General features: G+C 42.0%; 1 protein-coding gene across 1 annotated transcript in view; it reads right to left on the reverse strand.

Moving 5' to 3' along the window:
• Positions 1–1661: 1661 nt before the first annotated feature.
• The window catches only part of LOC140520124 (uncharacterized), a 32793-nt gene continuing 12555 nt past the window's right edge, over positions 1662–21899 (reverse strand). Inside the window, exons 4-8 of the mRNA XM_072633826.1 lie at positions 16477–16688; positions 15670–15846; positions 15016–15142; positions 11076–11171; positions 1662–1900 (exon numbers count right to left, since the gene is read on the reverse strand). Of these exons, the coding sequence (XP_072489927.1) occupies positions 1888–1900; positions 11076–11171; positions 15016–15142; positions 15670–15846; positions 16477–16688 (625 nt within the window). The 3' untranslated portion in view covers positions 1662–1887. The remainder of the gene's footprint in view (positions 1901–11075; positions 11172–15015; positions 15143–15669; positions 15847–16476; positions 16689–21899) is intronic.

Raw genomic sequence — 21899 nt, forward strand, 5'->3', positions numbered from 1 at the left:
ATGATTTCCATAATCATCATGTTGTGTAAGACTAACTATATTTCCCTCCATCCTATCCTGCCCCCCATTGCTTCTATTCTCTCTTTTGATCCTGTCCCTCCCCAAGAGTGTTGACTTCAAATTGCTCCCTCCTCCCACTGTCCTCCCTTCCATCATCCCCCCCACCTTTCTTATCCCCTTATCCCCCACTTTCATGTATTGTAAGATAGGTTTTCATACCAAAATGAGTGTGCATTTTATTCCTCCCTTTAGTCAAATGTGATGAGAGTAAGCTTCATGTTTTTCTCTCACCTCCCCTCTTTTGCCCTCCACTGAAAAGTCTTTTGCTTGCCTCTTTTATGAGAGATAATTTGCCCCATTCTATTTCTCCCTTTCTCCTCCTAATATATTTCTCTCTCACAGGTCTGAGGGGCAGTGGACCCATCTGGTCCAGATTGCCCTAGGTAAGGGCGATCGGGATAGACGTAAGTCTCTTTCTCCAAAATAGAGTCAAGGTTCATGCCACTCTGCCCCCCCCAAACGAATCCCTCATTAGAATGAGTCCAAATCTCATTATAATACTTATTTTGTCATTAAGTTTTAACTAATCAGAATTGATTTATGCCTGTAGGAAACTCCCACTTATCTGAGGCATGTAAGTGTTGAAAGGGCTCCATGATTCATCTCTGGTTTGTAAGAGATAGCTAAATGACCACTGTTTATTAATTATTAACTGGCCATAATTAAATGATTACCCGGAAATTACATCTCTTCAGCTTTGCTTTCATCAGCATTGTATAGTAAAGTTAGAGTGTATCTAAAAAGTTTTGTCACATTTGATATCTCTCTAGTGTGTCTGCTACATGCAGCAAGTAGGGAGTTTAGTCTGAAAGTTTAGTTTTCTAAAAGCCTTTCTGCATTGCTTAAATTCATAAGGTTGCTCTCCATTGTGGATTCTCTGATGCACAGCAAGAGTAGAGCTAGAACTCAAAACCTTTCTACATTCATTACATTCGTAAGGTTTCTCTCCAGTGTGGGTTCTCTGGTGTACAGCAAAATGAGAGTTTCATCTGAAAGCCTTTCCACGTTGATTGCATTCATAAGGTTTCTCTCCAGTGTGGATTCTCTGGTGTGCCACAAGATTTGAGCTCTGTCTGAAAGTCTTTCCACATTGATTACATTCATAAGGTTACCTTCCAGTGTGATTCTGTGGTGTACAGCAATTTGGGAGTTTTGTCTAAAAACCTTTCCACACTGATTACATTCATAAGGTTTCTCTCCCGTGTGGATTCTCTGGTGTGCAGCAAGAATGGAGCTATATGTGAAAGCCTTTCCACATTGAGAACATTCATAATGTTTCTCCCCCTTATGGATTTTCTGGTGTACAGTGTTTAAATCTGAATGCATTTCCACAGTGATTACATTCATAAGGTTTCTCACCATTGTGGATTATCTGATGTTGAGAAAGATTAGAGCTCTGTGGGAATGCCTCAAGAAGTTTATCATACTCATAAGGCTGCTCTCTAGTCTCCATGCTCTGATGTACAGCAAGACTAGAGCTGCAACTCCAAGACTTTCCACACTGATTACATTTGAGGTTTCCTCTCACTGTGAATACTGTCATGAAAAAGGAAGGATGAGTGTTCACTAAAATGTACATCACATTCATGAGACTCATATGGTTTCTCTCCAGTATGACTTTTTTGAAAGTAAATCAGGGATAACTGTTGACCCATGGTTTGCCCACAATGATGACAACCATGAGGTTTCTCTCTTGTGTGGATTCCATCATTTATAGCACAGAGTTCTCTCCCAGTGAAGGCACAGGAACTGTCACTCATGAGGTTTTTTTGGTGTCCTTCCTTCACAGAAATCCTTAGCTTTTCAGTAGTCTCTTCCCTTCTAGGTCTAATCGTTCCCTCTGCAAAAAAAAAAAAAAAAACAAATAGTAAAACATATATACAGACACATGTACACACACACATAATTATAAACCTTTCCCTCCATTGCAGGAAAAGAAACTGATCTACATGATCCTTCCCCAGGTGCAGATAAAAGTCTTCAAAGACACAATCACAGTTGTTTGAAAATGCCATTACTCAGATTTGTAGGATAACTTAACTTGCAAAGAGCTTCGCAGACAGTCATATTGGAGCCTCAGAAATACCTGTGAAAATGGCAGAGTCAACATCCTTACTACAACATAAAGTCAGGCCATCAGCTCAGAATGGCTGAGTGATAATGAAAACTATCCCTGCAGCTGAGACTAGACGAAAAATCCTGCAAGTGGGAATGTTCTGTCCACAGAACTAGATGGGCCTTCTCCATGGTACTTACTTTTGTTCTACCTTTTTTTAAGAAACAATGTTATCTTTTAGTATGCTCGACTTTTTTCTCCCTTCCCTTTGGGTCTTCTTATTCTCTGAGACACAAAAATAGTGAAATTAGGCCAATTTAAGCCTACAGTGGGGTTTTTAAGTTCATTGGGAAAGAAGAGTCAATCACTATCAATATGGTAACCTCTGTTGCCTTATTTTTAGAAACTGCCATGGCAACTGAGCAATGACAATGCTGATGAGTCAATAGCCAACAACACTGGATCAGAGCTACCACCAGAAAGTTTGGGACCCACTGAAGGCTCAGATACAGTAAGTTTTTATTACCAATAAAATATTTCCAAATTAAAATATGTACTTTTAAAAAGCAAAAATAGTATTATGCATGTAATAGACAACAGTATATAATAAACATAACTTTTTGCATTTTTTTTTTATTATTAAATTTATTTATTTAACTTTTAACATTCATTTTCACAAAATTTTGGGTTACAAATTTTCTCCCCTTTTATCCCCTCCCCCCCCAAACACCAAGCATTCTAATTGCCCCTATGACCAATCTGCTCTCTCTTCTATCATCCCTCTCTGCCCTTGTCTCCATCTTCTCTTTTGTCCTGTAGGGGCAGATAGCTTTCTATACCCCTTTACCTGTTTTTCTTATTTCCTAGTGGCAAGAACATTACTCGACAGTTGATCCTAACACTTTGAGTTCCAACTTCTCTTCCTCCCTCCCTCCCCACCCCTTCCCTTTGGAAGGCAAGCAATTCAATATAGGCCATATCTGTGTAGTTTTGCAAATGACTTCCATAATAGTTGTGTTGTATAGGACTAACTATATTTCCCTCCATCCTATCCTGTCCCCCATTACTTCTATTCTCTTTTGATCCTATCCCTCCCCATGAGTGTCGACCTCAAATTGCACTCTCCTCCTCATGCCCTGCCTTCTATCATCCCCCCCACCCTGCTTGTCCCCTTATCCCCCACTTTCCTGTATTGTGAGATAGGTTTTCATACCAAAATGAGTGTGCACTTTATTCTTTTCTTTAGTGGAATGTGATGAGAGTAGACTTCATGTTTTTCTCTCACCTCCCCTCTTTATCCCTCCACTAATGAGTCTTTTGATTGCCTCTTTTATGAGAGATAATTTGCCCCATTCAATTTCTCCCTTTCTCTTCCCAATATATTTCTCTCTCACTGCTTGATTTCATTTTGTTTTAAAGATATGATCCCAACCTATTCAATTCACTCTGTGCACTCTGTCTCTATGTATGTGAGCGTGTGTGCATGTGTAATCCCACCCAGTACCCAGATACTGAAATGTTTCAAGAGTTACAAATATTGTCTTTCCATGTAGGAATGTAAACAGTTCAGCTTTAGTAAGTCCCTTATGACTTCTCTTTGCTGTTCACCTTTTCATGGTTCTCTTCATTCTTGTGTTTGAAGGTCAAATTTTCTTTTCAGCTCTGGTCTTTTCATCAAGAATACTTGAAAATCCTCTATTTCATTGAAAGACCATTTTTTCCCCTGAAGTATTATAGTCAGTTTTGCTGGGTAGGTGATTCTTGGTTTTAGTCCTAGTTCCTTTGACTTCTGGAATATACTGTTCCATGCCCTTCGATCCCTTAATGTAGAGGCTGCTAGATCTTGTGTTATCCTGATTGTATTTCCACAATACTTGAATTGTTTCTTTCTAGCTGCCTGCAGTATTTTCTCCTTGACCTGGGAACTCTGGAATTTGGCCACAATGTTCCTAGGAGTTTCTCTTTTTGGATCTCTTTCAGGTGGTGTTCTGTGGATTCCTTGAATATTTATTTTGCCCTCTGGTTCTAGAATCTCAGGGCAGTTTTCCTTGATAATTTCATGAAGGATGATGTCTAGGCTCTTGTTTTGATCATGGCTTTCAGGTAGTCCCATAATTTTTAAATTGTCTCTCCTGGATCTATTTTCCAGGTCTGTTGTTTTTCCAATGAGATATTTCACATTATCTTCCATTTTTCCATTCTTCTCTCTTTGTTCTGTGATTTCTTGGTTTTGCATAAAGTCATTAGCCTCCATCAGTGCCATTCTAATTTTGAAAGAACTATTTTCTTCAGTGAGCTTTTGAATCTCCTTTTCCATTTGGCTAATTCTGCTTTTGAAAGCATTCTTCTCCTCATTGGCTTTTTGAACCTCTTTTGCCAATTGAGTTAGGCTAGTTTTTAAGGTGTTAATTTCTTCAACATTTTTTTGGGTCTCCCTTAGCAGGGAGCTGATCTGCTGTTCATGCTTTGACTTCATGTCTCTCATTTCTCTTCCCAGCTTTTCCTCCACCTCTCTAACTTGATTTTCAAAATTCTTTTTGAGCTCTTCCATGGCCTGAGCCCATTGGGTGGGCTGGGACACAGAAGCCTTGATTTCTGTGTCTTTGCCTGATGGTAAGCATTGTTCTTCCTCATCAGAAAGGAAGGGAGGAAATGCCTGTTCGCCAAGAAAGTAACCTTCTATAGTCTTATTTCTTTTCCCTTTTCTGGGCATTTTCCCAGCCAGTGACTTGACCTCTGAATATTTTCCTCACACCCACCTCACCTCCTGATCCTCCCAGCCCGTGTTTGAGGTCTGAGATTCAAATGCTGCTTCCAGCCTCAGGGCTTTTGGCGGGGGCAGGGCTGCTATTCAGTATGAAATTATGATCTGGTGCTGAGATCGGGGCAGGGCCACCTCTCAGGCTCAGTTCCCTCAGGGGGTTTATGCGCAGACCTTCCGCAATAGATTCAGGCTCCCGCCGGCTTGGGGAGCCCCTGTCTGCAGCCGCCTCTCAGCTTCTACCTCCCGGGGGGGGGGGGGCCTGAATTATGGGGGCACCCCACTCCCCTCTCGACCCGCCAAAGAGACTCTCTCACCCACCCCTGTCACCTGTGGGTGGAGGGACTTGTGCGGCCGCTGGAGATCCCGTCCCTGAAGCCTGCTCGGATCTGTTTCTCTCGGTGCCGCAGCCATGGCCGCAGCAGGTCTGGGCTGGGCTTTGTGTCTGCAGCACGACGGACCTTTTGCGAGAGGTTTGCAGATCCCTCTGTGGGTGGAGGGACCCGTGTGGCCGCTGGAGATCCTGTCTGTGAAGCCTGCTCGGATCTTTTCCTCTCGGTGCCGCGTCCCGGCGCCCAGTCCGCAGCGCGAAGGACCCCGCCGCGAGAGGTTTGCAGGTCTCTCTGGAACAGAAATCTCCCTCGCTCCAATGTTCCGTGGCCTCTGGGTGCGGAATTCGCCGTGAGTTACTTCCCTGTAGCCATTCTATGGGTTGTGGGTTCAGAGCTATGTGTCTAAACATAACTTTTATATGTACTGAAAAAACAAAAGTACAGGTGACTTACTTCATTGCAATATTTGCTTTGCTGCTCAGATTTGGAACTGATTCTGTAATATCTCTGAGGTGTACCTGGATTTTTTCTTGTCCTGATTTGAATCTTTTTTCCCTAATTCTCCTCTCCTTAAACTATTATTTCACTCCTTGAATTCCCCTTTATTCCATTGTATTCCATTGGACTAGATTATCCTCCTGCTTCCTAAAATTCTCCTTCCCCTGGATCACCTAAGACCAAGGTCCCTCATCTCTTGCTTTTTCTCAACCATTTTCAAGTTTCTGTGACAAGTTGGCAGCTTCTTGACAGCAGGGACTGCACCTTTTCCCTTCCTAAAATGTGGTGAGGTGCCTCGAAAACTGGAGGTGCTTAATCCACATTTATTGACTGACTGGTCCATGACTGACATCAGGGCCCAGATTCTACCTCAATTCCTGTATTCTCTTCTGTTTCTTATTTGGCAAATGCAGGTTCTGGCCTCAGCCCTGTTACTCTCTTGCACCATATCTCCTATCTGAGTGAACTTTATCTGGTCCTAACCCTCATGGGACCAGAACAGGTCTATACTAAAGATTGCAGAGACTTCTTTTAAGGATCCTGAAGCATCTTATACTACGGAACACCTGGGAATTTCTACTATTCACTTCATCAGACTGAGAGTGGCTGTCAAATTCAATGAATCTGCCCAACAATTCTCCAAGAAGGGGTCAAAGACTGAGTCTTAGAGATCAAACAAGGGACACAGGTAGATGATTTAGATAAAGCACATCTTTGAATTAATTCTAAGTGAGGCAGCAGCCTTTGCTAGTACTTAAATGCTGCTGAATGGAAAGAGAGACAATCATAAAACTAGGCTTCATAAGTACACCAGAAACTTAGGGTATGTATTTTCAGGGTGGACCTCACTGGGGCAAGAGTATCCTTTGACATTTCCCTGACTCCCTTGGGGTAGTTAGGTGGTGCACTGAGGAGAGCACTGGTTAGGAAGACTCAAGTCAAGTCTAGCTTCAGACCCTTACTACAGTTAGGACCCTGGGCAAGTCACTTAGGGGTCTTGACCTTGATTTCCTCATCTGTAAAAGGAGCCTGAAAAATAAATGGGAAAAAACTCCAGTACCTTTTCCAAGAAAACCCCAAATGGGATCATGACTCACAAATGAGTGAAAGGATTGAAAACCATGTAGCTGAGATCTCCTCTTTCTCTATTTTATTCATGTAGGCATTCAAACACATAAAGTTTCCCCTAAGAGCTGCTTTTGCAGTATCCCATAAGATTTGGTTGGTTATCTCATTATTGACATTCTCTTGAATGAAGTTGTTGATTGTTTCTATGATTTGTTGTTTAACCCACTCCTTCTTTAGGATTAGATAATTTAGTTTCCAATTAATTTTTGGTATATCTTTCTTTGGCTTTGTATTACATATAATTTTGATTGCATTATGATCTGAGAAGGAAGCATTAACTATCTCTGCCTTTCTGCACTGAATTGTGATGTTTTTATGTTCTAGAATATGGTCAATTTTTGTATATGTGCCATGTACCACCGAGAAAAAGGTATATTCCTTTCTATTCCCATTCAATTTTCTCCAGAGATCTATCATATCTATATTATCCAGAGTTTTATTTACCTCCTTAACCTCTTTCTTGTTTATTTTGAGGTTAGATTTATCCAGTTCAGAGAGGGGGAGGTTGAGGTGCCCCCAGTAGTATAGTTTTGCTGTCTGTTTCTTCCTTTGCCTCCTCCAACCTCTCCTCTAAGAATCTGGATGCTATACCACTTGAAGCATAAATGTTTAGTAATGATATTGCTACAATGCATTTTAGCAGGATATAGTTTATTTCCTTATCTCTTTTGATTAGATCTATTTCTGCTTTTGCTTTGTCTGAGATTAGGATTGCTACCCCTGCTTTTTCTGCATCAGCTGAAGCAAAATATATTCTGCTCCAACCTTTTACCTTCACCCTGCGTATCCCCCCATTTCAAATGTGTTTCTTGTAAACAACATATTGTTCGATTATGGTCCAGAATATCAAAGAGACTAATGAAAAGTAGGGCTAGGAAAGGTGGCCTAGCACTACCAGATCTCAAATTGTATTATAAAGCAGCAATTATCAAAACCACTTAGTACTGGCTAAGAAACAGAAGAGTACACAAGTGGAATAGGCTAGGTACTCAAGACACAGTAGGCAATGAATACAGCAAACTGCTGTTTGATAAGCCCAAGTATCCCAACTTCTCAGATAAGAACTAAATCTCTGACAAAAATTCCTGGGAAAACTGGATAACAGTGTGGTGGAAACTACATATAGACCAATACCTGACAGTGTCCACAAGAATAAAGTCCAAATGGGTGCATGATCTAGGTATAAAGATTGATACTATGGACAAAGTGGAGGAGCCAAGGAATAGTGTATTTATGAGATTTATGGAGAAAGTAAGAATTTTTGACTAAAGAAGAGATAGAAGGCATTATGAAGTACCAGAGGGATATTTTTGATTACATTAAACTGAAAAGTTTATGCACATCCAAACCCAATGCAACCAAAATTCAGAGGGATGTAGTATATTGGGAAAGAATTTTTACATCTAATCTCAGGAATAAAGGCCTCATTTCTAGAATATATAGAGAACTAAGTCAAATGTACAACAATACATGTTATTCCCCAATTGATAAATAGTCAAAGGATATGAACAGGCAATTTTCAGAGGAAGAAATTAAAGATATCTATAATCATATGAAAAAATACTCTAAAGCACTTTTGATTAGAGAGATGCAAATGAAAACAACTCTGAGGTACCACATCACACCTATCAGACTGACTAACATGACAAAACAGGAAGATGATAGATGTGGGAGAGCTGGAACACTAATGCATTGTTGGTGGAGCTGTGAGCTCCTCCAACCATTTTGGAGAGTGGTTTGGAACTATTCCCAATGGGCTACAAAAATGTACATACCCTTTGACCCAGCAATATCATTTCTAAGACTATATCCCCAAGAGATCATAAAAATGGGAAAGGGTCCCATATGTACAAAACTACTTACAGCAGCACTCTTTGTAGTGGCCAAAAACTGGAAATCAAGGGGATGCCCATCAATTGGGGAATGGCTGAATAAATTATGGTATGTGAATGTAATGGAATACTGTTGTGCTATAAGAAATGATGAACAAGAAGATTTCAGAGAGGCCTCAAAAAACTTATATGATCTGATGCTGAGTGAAAAGAGCAGAACCAGGAGAACTTTGTGCACAGCAACGACTAGAGTATGTGAGAGTTTTTTCTGGTAGGCTTGAAACTTCATAGCAATGAAGGACTTAAAAAAAACATTCCCAATGGTCTCCTAAGGCAAAATATCCTCCACATCCAGGGAAAGAACTATGGAATTCAACTGCAGAATGTAGCAGATCATTTTTTTGTGTGTATTATGTTTTGTTATATGCTTTCTCCCATTCATTTTGGTTTTTCTATACAGCATGACTACAGTGAAAATGTATTTAATGGGAACGTATGTGTAGATTCTATATAGAATTGTATGCCATCTTGGGGAGGGAGTGGGAAGGTGTGGGGTAGGTAGGAAAAAAAAATCTTAAGTTTTATGGTAGTGATTGTAGAACACTAAAAATAAATAACATTTAAAAACAAAAGAAAAAATTGGATAGTTATCAACAACTATCTTATCCTCCTCATCTTCTATGAGTCAGATGAAATGATGTTCCATTTGCTAGCTAAAGAAAACACCTTTCCACATTTAACCAACTGATTCCAGGACTTTATCTTCCTTAGTATACTGCCCCCTCCAGCATTCCCTTCTGTCACTACTTTCCAGTCTCTCCCACACTAATGACTCCTTCCCTACTACTACAAAGCATTTCTCTCTAATGCTCAAAACATGATCCCTTGACCCATTCAATCCCAGAGAGATTTTTCCAATGTCTTTCTTTCATTTCTTGGCTAAATAGCAGGAGGTGCCCAGGTACAACTGGTGTCTCCATCTCCTTTCTCTGGAATTTGCTGCAGTCTAGCTCCCAGTTGCATTGTTCACCTGAAATTCTTCTCTTCAAAATTACCAAAAACTTCCAAGTTGTTAAATTCACAGGTCATTTCTTCATCCTCATATTTCTTTCCTTCTCTACAGCTTTTCACAGTCAATCACCCTTCTTTTTCTCTCTCACTCTCTCTGGGATTTAGCAACACTAATCTCAATGTTCCCCAAACCAAACTCATTCTCTTTCCTTCAACCCTCCCATCCTCCTACTTTCCTAATGCTCTCCAATACATCCTCCCATTAGAGCAGGCTCATAAATGAGGTGTCATGCATTCCTCAGTGACTTTCACAAACACTTCTGTCCCCCATATTCAATCTTCTTCTAAGTTCTGTGATTCCACCCAGATATCATCTCTCCCATACACACCCTTCTCTCCCAACCCTTCCACTGTCTTGATTCAGGTTCCAAACACCACACACCAGAGTTATTCCAAGAACCTTATACTTGTTCCAGCTGCTTCAACTGTCCCTACACTCCACCATTCACTTACAAAGATCATCTTCCTAAAGTTCTTGACTGACCATATCACCACATTCTCAACAATCTCCTGTGGCTCCCTGGGAAAATGATCAAATATAAAATCTGTACTAAGGCTATTAATCACCTATTCTCCCTTTACATACCCCTCTGCTATTCCTGTAAATATTCTTTCCCTTCACATACCCACCAAACATGCTATAATCCACTGGTTTGAGCCTCACTTCTGTTCTGTGAAGAGGACACTCTGCCTTCCAAATGTTTGGGCTTTCTAAGCCCTCTCCCGCCATGGAATGCCATCCTGGCTTCCCTGGAGCCCCAGCTAGAACCCACCTTCCACAATAAGCCTTTCCAGTCCTCCTTCACTGTAGCACCTTCCCTCTCTCAATGAGATCCAATCTCTCTTGTCCATTAACAGGTTTCTACATGATTGCTGGCATGTCATGTGCCCACACAGTCTGTGAACACTAGGAGAGAACGGGATCTTCCTTGTATCTCTTTATATTGCTTAAGAGAGGGTATGGCACATAGCAGAAACTTTCTAAGTCTTCACTGATGAGAAAAATGCCTAAGATAGAGACCATATTTAAAAGCCTAACCCCCTTTCATACTTTCAGGAAAGTTCCATGCCCCCAAATTCTAAATAATGCTTTTTTTTTTTTTTTGGATTATAGATTTATCAGTAGGAGAAAGCTTAGTTGCATGGTATCTAACTTTCTAATTTTACAGATGAGGAAACTGAGAATCAGTGGGGTTCAGTGACTTGTGCACAGACTCAATGCTAAAAGTCTCTGAAAAGAAATCCCAATTCAGGTGTTCCTTCCCCCAAATCTAGCACTTGCTTAGCTACAACACCAAGAGACACAGCTCTCATGTGCCTGCTTTTACCTCACTCACCTGGACAGCAGCTCCTCAGGCCTTCTTGTTCCAACATCAATGGCACCTCCCTTTGCTCCAAATAAGAAACCAAATATTCTCTGGGAACTGGAAGCCCTGATAATGTGTGAAAAGGAATGAACATGGAAAAATACTTAGAATTTAGTTCTCTTTTGGAAAACAGTGTACATACAAAGCTACTCCATTTAGAGACTCACTCCTTCATGTTCACAAACATCTGGCTTATTCTTCCATTAATGGTTGTAATGCAAGTAACCGAAAAAGGATGTGCCAGATCAGCATTGAGTTTCAGCAGATTACAGCTTGATGGATCAGCTCTGGCTCTGTCTCCTCCTCAACTCCTCACCCCATGAAACCTATGAAAACCTGGCTACTGTTCATTCAGCAAATCAGTGCTCTTCTGGTGAGATTCTCCTTTTGGGGAACTTGATGAACCTTAGTCAAATTCTAACTCTTGGCCAGTCTCTTATTCCTGCCATTGATAGGGGCATGCAATCAAGGATGACAAGATGGTGGCCAGAAGTCCTTAAGCATAGTTTCCGCACCATTTATTTTTGAGAACTTTGGGGAAAGATGGGGGAGATCATGGAGCCAACTGGGAATCAGAAAATTTGAACATAGTGCAGCTTCTTGATAGGAAGATGGACTCACTGCAGAGTTCCCATTATCTAGAAATTAGAGGCAACTGGTAGTATAATGAAGAGAGGCCTAAGACTAGAGTGAGGAATGCCAGGGTTTAAATCCAGCTTCAGAGAGTTACTAACTACGTGTGTGGACAAGTCACTTAGCCTCTGTTTGCTTCAGTTTTCTCAAATGCCAGATAGAGATAACAGTATCAGCCAATAACATAATATTGTAAAGAAAAGACTTAACCCCACAGCTGATGAACAGCAAGTGAAAAGAAAGGCTTATTGCCCTCTGTCCTTTCCCACCACCTGTGCTGTATGGTGGAGGCAATTTAAAGAAAGATTAAGGACAAATGTGAGACACTAGGCACAACTAGAAATTGTGACTTACAAATTAATGCTTCTCAAAAAGAAGGATATCCTAAATACTTGGCCCATCCCAAAGAGGAAGAGGTTACAAAGAGAAGCAGGCTGAGCACTTTTCAGATAAATGGCAGACAAAATTAATATCCAGGGAGAGGTTGGGATAAATAATCCATAGGATTAGTTCTACATCTGAGATGCTTCCACACTGATCTACCTCAAGCTACCTAGTATTGCCAAGAGACAGCTTCAGGAGCAACAACAGAACATATGTGTTATCTTCACACAATGTACTGACCTTCTAGAGGAAAACCAGACAGCAAAAACACCCTGTCTCTTGGACAATGGAGACCAGCACATTTCCCTTTCTAGTAATAGATAAGTGCTCCAATGTCAGCACACTGAAAAATGAAGATATTTCCTTTGGTAGCAGACTAACAGTGGCCAGGGGAAATGTCCTTACCCAAGGAAAGCAGGTTGTGGGCATTCTCCAGCATGACTGCCTCATAAAACTGCTTCTGAGGATGGTCTAAGAGGTCCCATTCCTCAGCGGTGAAGTCCACAGACACATCCTGGAATGTCACCAGCTCCTAAACCATCAGGAGTCTCAAGATTTAGACCTGAGATACCCTCCAGAATTCAGGCAGTCTAACCCTCGTCAAGTGAGAAGAGGAAACTAAAGCACAAAAATTGGACTAACTTAAAAGTCTTATCCTAGTTTAGTGAGAATCAGCATTTAAAACCAGTCATTAAGAGCTCAGTGAAAACTTGAGAGACATATTTGAAATGATCAATTGGAATAAAGTGGAGGAATGTGTTACTATGGAATCTGGGACAAATGTGTCTTTTGTCTGTGAGATAGGAAAACCAAAGGAAGAGAGAGAAAAGTGAAATTTCTTCCTTATCAGAACTGATAAAAAATAATATTTTATCAACAATATTCTGTCAGGTTTGTGAGAAACTGCCAAGTAGAGCATATTCTGGGATGTGAGGGAGAGAATGTTTGCTATAGAAAAGAGAGGGAAGAAAAAATCTAGTTAATTTCCTGAGAGCTTGAAACAAAATGTTATCTAGATAAAAGATGAAAAGGATTTATAAGATAGACTAATTACAATCTAGACTGAACTGAAGGAGATGAGACTTTCCAGCCAAGTGAAGGAGAATTATCTGTTATTACAGTGTCTTGGGGCTGCCCTTTGTATAATCTGTCATGGCCAAAACATCTTATGCCTTTTCTTTATGATTGCTTTCATTTGTCAATAACATATTTCCTTATGAAAGTATTTAGATAGAGTTGTTCATTTTTGTTTTTGTGTTCAAAGCAGACTGAAAGGACATCACTATGTAAGGGTTGAAGTCCAATGTGTGACATGGATGATGAGACTAATAGAGGCCACAAGGCTCTACCACAGGGTGGCAACAAATAGTGTCCATGAATATTTGGGGTGGAGATGCCTCTCAATTTGCACATCTCACTATTCTTTTGAAATATTGCAATTCTGCTTTGCTAGCACAGCTTGTTCTTTGATGTTCATAAGTTATTCTGGCTGGTCCTTTGCCACTGTCTCCCATGTCTCACCACTGATTCCAAAATTCTTCAGAGAGACCTTGGGAATATGGCCTTCTACTATGTCTTCTGACCACACTGAGTGCTTTCTTTGCATGTGTTCTCCATGAAATAGTCTTTTAGAGAAACATCCTTTTGGCATTTGAAAAACATGGCCAGTCCATCAGAGTTGTGCTCCCTGCTGCAGAATGTGAATGATTGGCAATCTAACCTGAGAAAGGACCTCAGTGTTCAGTACTTTGCCACATGACCTTCAGAGTCTCCTTAAGAGAATTCAAATGGGTTTCAAAGAAGATTCACAATTTCTCCATTTGCTACTGTCAGTGGATGGTGCCATGCTGAATGGTGGACAACTTCAATTTTCTTTTTCTACATTTTCTGAAAAATTATTTCCCTCTACTACATGTTACTTTTTAATATTTGTTGTTTTTAAAATTTTAGAGCTCCAAATTCTATCCTTCTTTCCCTCTACTCCTTCCCCTGTAATGTAGATAATAAGCAATAAGATATAGGTTGTACATATTCAATCATGGAAAACATTTCTGTATTAGTAGTTTTGCACAAAAAGACTTGGAAAAAAAAAAGAAAAAGAATGTAAGAAAAGAGTTGAAAAACAGCATGCTCCAGTCTGTATGGTGAAAAGCATCAGTTCTTTCTCTGGAGACAGATAGTAGACTTTAGCATTAGTCCTTTGGGCATTTTCTTGGATCATTGCATTGCTGAGAAGAGCTAAGTCACTCACAGTTCTTCACTGAGCCACATTGCTCCTACTGTATACAAGATTCTCCTGGTTGTGTTCAATTCATGTCGCATCAGTTCAAGTAAGTCTTTCTGGGTATTTCTGAAGTCATCCTTTTCATTTTTTACAATCACATACATCAGTGAAATGATGACAAGACTTGCACTTGACTGTGTTTTGAGTGAGGGAGGGCTGTCCAGGTCACCAGTCTCACCTCCTCCAGAGTCATCTGAATCCAGTGACCACACATTCATGAGCATGAGGGAAGATGACCCAGGATGAGGCAATTGGGGTTAACTGAGTTGCCCAAGGTCACACAGCTAGTGAGTGTCAAGTGTCTGCATGGATACAGGAGCAAAGACAAGATGCAACAGAACAGAGAGGAATGAGTGAAAAGGTCTTAGGAGGGCAGCAAGTGGAGATGAGGGGTAATTAGTGATTGTAATGTCAATATGCCATGGATTAATTCAAAGGACAGAGAACAGGATGGTGTTGTTAGGGCTGTTTTCAATTTCCTACCTATTTTTGTAAAGAAACAGTCCATAGGGAGGGGATTGCCAGCCTCACAGATAATCCTCTTTGTCTATGGAAATGGCCTCTTTATTCTGTCTATGGGGGTCAAGTCTGTAGACAGAGTGCACCCACCTGACTTGGGGGTCTGCAGCTTCCAAGGGATCATTCCTTCTGGCTCCACACTCCCAGCCTGGGTCAGGCTTTAGTCTTCTGCAAACTGAGCTGGGGAGAGAGAAGAATCCCGGGGCAGGAGGCTGGCCTACAGAAAGTTACAGGGAGTGGGGCCCTGCCCGCAGGACAGAGAATGAATCCCAGACATAGGGTCAGATGTGACAAAGATGGTCCCACCATCTCCTACTACTATTCTTTTCCCTTCCTTTCCCCCATTCTCATTCAGATAACAAGGGGCAGTAGGTGCTTGGGATACCATACGGGATAAGAGCAGTCAGAGCCTCAGTGGCTCCTGAATCAGAGAGCTCCCTCTGACTGGGTCAAGGACCTGAGCAGAAGAGAGCAATCCAGGTCCTGACCTTTCCCCCACCCTCACCTAGACACAGTATGATCCTCTCAATTATCCTGTATTTGTGGCCCCCACCAAACCCAACCCTTCTTAGTGGGTTACCTTGGAATCACCCCAGGCCCCTTCTCCTTTACCTCAGGATTACCACAGGAAATCTCCCACCCCTCAAACTCCCCCCAAATATGCCCACCATTCTTTCATTTTCTCTATAAAAGTCAGTGTTGACCCAACCAAACGGGCAGATTGAAAAAAACAAAAAATCTCACCCTCCTCCATTGGCAACACAATAAATCTTGTCTCTGAAGGAAAAAAAGGCCTGAGGGGCCCAGTTCCTTGGAGGCAGATCCAGGCCTTCACTCGGGCAATTCGAGGGTCACTCAGGAGTTTCACTTGTGTTTCATTCAAGACCGGATTCCTGGGTCCCTGAGGGTAATGTTTGAATTCTGTGAAAATTCAAAAATTCCATCATAAATCTGGGGGAGGTGTAACCCCAGACTCTTGAGAAGTGATCGGGTGTAGCGGAAGGCCCTCGTCCCTACACGGCTCGGTGATGTGGTTGAAGAAAAGAGCCACGGGAGGCAGGAAAAGATAGACCACTTCCATTTATAGATCTGAGAGTCAAGGTATTTATAGACAAAAACTGCAAGCCTACGAGACATTCTGCTCATCTCCTGTCCCAGTGATTTGGCCAGTCTTATTGTCTTTAAAGACTGTTGGCCTAGAGGACATCTATTTTACATATCCCTCGTTTTCTGTAATTCTCACGTTGGTCTCAAGGAGACAGCAACATCTGGGGGGCATGGAGAGCCATTGTGGATGATAATGAGTACAGTCTCAAAGAAGAGTTTCCCAAAGGTCTTTCCTGATCTTGTCAACAGCACTCCACCCTGGACCTCAACAATCGGGAGTCTGGAAAAGAGTTAGCAGGAGGAAGCTTGTCCAGGAACCAGGTTGGGGAGGGAGGGTTGCTCCAGGGGGATTTGAAGCTAGACTCACCACAGGGTCAGAGGGAGAGGATGAGACCCAATGGGATGAACAGTCAGCAGGTCTGTGAGGGGCTGGCTCAGACCTACCTGGCACCTGCACCCAGAGATGGCCTCCAGAAGGCAGAGATCTCAGGTCGAAGAGAAGACAGAGTGATCCCACATCTGAGGAAAGAAGGCAGAGGGAGCTCCAGTACAAGGGTAGAAGGCAGAAAGATCTCAGCTCCAGGGAAGAAGGCAGAACAATTTCAGCACAAGTTCCAGTTTTCAGCCCGCCCACTCTGGAAGGCTCCTCCCAGCCTCTGAGGCCCCCAGGAAGGGCCCTTTCCTCCAATAACACCCAGGACCCTTTCTCCCTCTCCTCCCCAAGCCCTGCCCTCTGTCACCTGGACAGCCTTGGCCACTGGGATGACCCCTCTTCTGCCCTAGACTCCATCCAGGCTGCCACCCTCCACCCCAGAGCTCCTGTTCCACGTGGGCCACCCCCTCGCCCCCAGCCTGGTCTTCTCTGAAAGCTCCTCCTCCTCAATCATACTCACATCTGATTTCTTATTAGAGAAAAGATTGAGGACTTTAGGAGTTGGAAGGGGGAGAGCAAGGCAGAGGCAAGCTGGAGATTTGCAGGAGAGCTGGGGATTTACAGCCAAACAAAGCTGAGTTTGAGGATAGAGGTTGTGGCTCCTTTAAAATCAGATCCCAGCAGGATAAATGGGATGTTTTACTATTTAAGGGCAGATCCACCCTTAAGGTGTAGTAGACTTAAAATTCGGCCTTTAAGGGCATGTGTTAGTGATGAGGATGAGGGGTGCTGGAGACCTCGAAATACCAACACGTCTGGTCCTGCCGAATGAATTCCACACAAGCCTTCTTAAAGCCAAAGAAAACAAAGCTTATTAAAGATTCGCAACCTTAGGTTGACTCTTAAGGAACTTAAGCATTTGTAATGCTTGTATTCCACCAGATAGAATCTTGACTACACAGAGTCTGAGTTGGATTGAATCTGAGGGCCTACATGGAGGCATGATGGACCTTAAATACAGAAAAGAGTGTAGGAGGGAGCTGGGGGTTGGGGGGCTGAGCTGGTCTGGTAGTCTCAGGTGATGGGAGAGGGGTTTAGGGAGGGTTTTGAGGAGATTGGGGAAACTAGTGATGTGGTTGGGTGGGATGTAGGTGGGGCAATGCAGTGGTAACAGACAATGGCAGGCCATGCTAGGCCTAGGGAAACAGATTTGAACATGAAAGATTCAGGAGGTCCTGGCTACAAATTTGAGTATGAAAAGTCAGGTTACATGGCAAGATTCCAGGGGAAGCTATCTGCAAATTTGAGTATGAAAGTCCAGGTGGGGTGATTCAAAGGGAGTTCAGGGAGGTTTCCAGAGCCTGAACCTCATCAGGCATATAGATCAAGGTAAGCATATTTGAATAAAAACATCAACTGACCTGGGATGAGGTGCTAAGGAATGGGTTGACTCCCAAAGCCTGTCCTCTCCTTCCATCAACATACAGAGTGAAAAGTTTTTCTAGATTAGGCTTAGTTTTCAAAGTCATGAAAGCTTTAGTCTGGTCTGAGTCACTGCCCTGAGTAGGGTCATAAAGGGTTTTAGTAATAAAACCAGAATTAAGAATCCAATCTACAAAATCCAGCCATGCCTAAAAACACTGGAACTTGTTTCTTAGTGCTTTTGCTCTCAGAGGTTAAAGAGAGAGAGGTGGGCAGGAGTTCATGGCCCAGATACTTTATGGACTGGCATGCTATCTGGACTATCAAAGAGACACTATAGCCTTCAATGCCCAAGGAATTAAGGGTTTCCGTGGCAGCAGCCAAAGAACACTCCTGGATGGGGCTACAAATAAGAATATCATGCACATACTGAATTAAGCTACAATCTACTGCTTTCAGGTCCCTTAAAACACTTCCCAAAGCCTGGAGCCAGACTGTCTGTGTTAGCAGGAATGGACTTGTTTCCCCAGGAAGAGTCCATTCAAAGGTAAAAATAAATTGTGAGTCGGTGTGTGTGTTTTCATCCTTCCTTGCCATTAGAGAAATGATGACATGACTTGCACTTGACTTTGTTTTGAGGGAGGGAGGGCTGAAGTCTATGTGAAGAGGTACACAGAAATCCCCAGGGATCTGAGTTAGTGTAGTGTATGTGTTGGGGATTGTTAGAGATGAACTTGACACGCAAAAAAGTTATCAAGAAAAATTTATTTTAAATGGAGTTCAGAGCAGGGAAGGCCTGTGTTCCTTCCGTGGAGGAATGGGTAGCTTCCAGCAGAAGAACTACAACCAGGTCAGCATGAGGCAGGACCCTTGTAGAATTGTGAACTTTGGATTTCCTGAGATACTGTCCCCTGGCCAAGTGACTTCATGTTCTCCTCTCTGATAGGCCCTTCCTCACACAGCTCCTTGGGCCTGCTTATTAGTTCCTGACCTCTAACCTGTCCATGCTAGGTCACAACCCCGATGTAGGAATGTGGACAACAGAACTTTCTTACTTCTCATAAGGACTATTGGAATAACAGCTTCATTAATAGCCCTGAGATCTTGAACCTTTGTTCCTGGAAGGATTTCAGGGTTGCATGGAGATGAACAAGGGACAAGGATTTTATACTTAAGGAATTTTTCAATGAAAGGCTGTAGTTCTTCCCAGGCCTCAGGCTTAATCAGACACTGGCTGAGATGGGGGAGCACTTTAGGGTCTGGGAGGCTAACAACAGGTGAGGTGGCATTCACCCTGGAATTCCCAGATCCCAAGCAATTGGCTCGACTGTCTCCTACCCTCTCAAGCAAACGTGGGGAGATTTACTGAACAGAGGGAAAAAAGGAGATGGGAGGATTAAGTAGAGACAACTGGCTCCCCAATTTCACCATCAGGTCCCTTTCCAGCAAGGGGCCAAGGCTAGAGGAGGGCATAAGAAGGAGTGTTTAAGCAACAGATCCTCAATAGGCTGGGGAGGGGGTATGTCTGGAGACATTCCCTAGTTTCCCTTTCGATGCCTACGACCAGAGGGGTCAAGGGGTGGTTAGGGCCAGAGTGACTGGTTACAGCAGAGAACTTAGCCATGTGAAGGTGGGTAACCTTACCTTCAGCCTTCGTTTTTGCCCAGGGCTTGCTGAGAGATGTGGAGAAAGTGGGAGAACTGCCAGCACCCAGGCTTTCCTGTTGTTCCAAGTCTTGAGAAGACTGGAGGACAGGGTACTGGCGGCTCCACCACATTTCCAACCTGAGGGGCCATTTAGACAAATGGGACAAAAGCCCTTCCGATCCAAGGGATAAAGTTCTTGGCTTGGGCTTCTACCTCATCAGCTACTTTAAGCAACTTCTGTCCCAGGGCTTAGATTTGGTAACCCAAAGCATTTGGTCAGTCTCCAAAGAACTCCCCAGATAAGGAAAATCTATATCTTCTCTACTTTTCCCAAAAGCTGTTATATATTGTAATATTATATTTATAATATTAAAATATTATATTATATTTATAATTTTAAATACAAATTTATAATATTAAAATATTATAAATAATGTTTATTTTTAAATTACATACATCCAATTGAATACTTAGCAGTTTTTCAAGATTGTGATCATTCTCTAACAGTTCAATTCATCCTATCCAGATCAAAAGACAAGTTGATTTCCTAAGAGTATAATTGCATCCCCCTCTAGGTATGATTTTTAAAGTTAACAATTATTATCAAATAATTTCCACAAATCCCAATAAAACTTCAAAGCATAATAACAAGAACAACATTACAGAAATAAAACAAATCTTCCTGTTTTGAAGAGAAAACCTTAGAACTTGTTGCCAGTCAAATGACATCAATTCAGTCGAATACATTTTCCATACTATCAGCTTAGACAGAAAATCACTTTGTCCATCTATGACTTTAACAGTGCAGACAGACTGTTGTCCTTTATCAAAGTATTGATACAAGAATGCTTTGTTCCAGCAAAGAAAAAAGTGAGTACCCATCAACTGTGGAACCGCTAAAGAAATTACAGTATAAAAATTCAAAGGAATATTATTGAAGAATAATGAGAAACATAAGGATCTCACAGGGAAAAGCCATACTTTTACGGATTTATTCACAGTAACTAATTTTGGATGTTTAAGGAAATCTATTATAGTGGAAAACCTAATGAGGGCAAGCAAGAAACTTAATCTTGTTAATTACATCTCTAAGTTTTATCTCCAGCAAGGTTTTTCCAATATATACTTAAGTACTGTTCAAATCCAAGGAAAATCGTTCAATACCACCGTACCAAATGTATTTGGACAGCTAGGTGGTGCAGTGGATAGAGCACCAGTGCAGGAGTCAGGAGGACCTGAGTTCAAATTTCACCTCAGACACTTGACATTGACTAGCTGTGTGACCTTGGGCAAGTCACTTAACCCCAATTGCCTCATTCTGGGTCATCTCCAGTCATCCTGATGAATGTCTAGTCACTGGATTCAGATGGCTCTGGAGGAGAAGTGAGGCTGGTGACCTGCACAGTCCTCCCTCACTCAAAACAAAGTCAAGTGCAAGTCATGTCATTGTTTCTCTGATGGCATGCTCTTCTTTGCAACGAAGGGCGAACACAAGTAACAATTCTACCTTCCAAGCACTGATCCTGAAGAGGCCAAAGTTGCTCAGTTTTATGAAACCAAAAAACTGGAAAACATTTTCCTAGGGAAAAGGCAGAGGTGGGGGGACATTCTATACAATCATCCAAACATGATCTGGAGCTGACTGAGGCTCAGATCCTGAGATTCTTCCTGCAAAATTCAGACTCAAATGGAAGAAAACAGGGAAAACCATCAGACCTTACAGATATGATCAAAAAGATATGGCTTGTGGATGGGAGTTAGAAGTGATGCACAGATTCAGGGGATTAGATCTGGTAGAGAGGGCACCACAAGAACCACTGACAGAAGTTCTTAATGTTGTACAGCAGGCAATAACTAAATATATTCCAAAGAAAAAGAGCAACAAAGCAAAATGGCTGTTAGATGAGGCCTTACAAATAGCTGAGGAAAGAAAGGAAAAAGGGGAGATTTCCCCAAATGAATTCATAGTTTGTGAGAATAGCAAGAAGAGATAAGGTTTTCTTAAATGAGCATTGCCAAGAAATAGAAGAAAACAACTGAATGGGAAAGACAAAAAATCTTTTCAAGAAAATTTGAGCTATCAAGGGAGTATTTCCTGACAATATGGGCATGAGGACTTCTAGAGCCAAGATGGCAAGGACAGACAGTCACTTGTCTAGTTTCTTCCAAATTCCCTGGAAATCAACCTTGCCATAATGGCTCAGAACCAATTTTGGAGCAATGAACCAGATTCCCAGGCTAGGACAGCTTGAAAGGTGAGCAGGAAAGATGTCTCACTACACTGGGAGAATGCAGTTAAGTGAGGAAGCCAGTAGCAGGATTCACCAAGGGGGCCATGGCATATTTTAAGGTAGTCATGAGAAACATTGGAGTTTCTGAGATTAATTGAATCCCTTTTTAGGACTTCATGTACTATATGAAATATT

Source organism: Notamacropus eugenii, chromosome 1, assembly GCF_028372415.1.
Source record: "Notamacropus eugenii isolate mMacEug1 chromosome 1, mMacEug1.pri_v2, whole genome shotgun sequence".
Lineage (NCBI taxonomy): Eukaryota > Metazoa > Chordata > Mammalia > Diprotodontia > Macropodidae > Notamacropus > Notamacropus eugenii.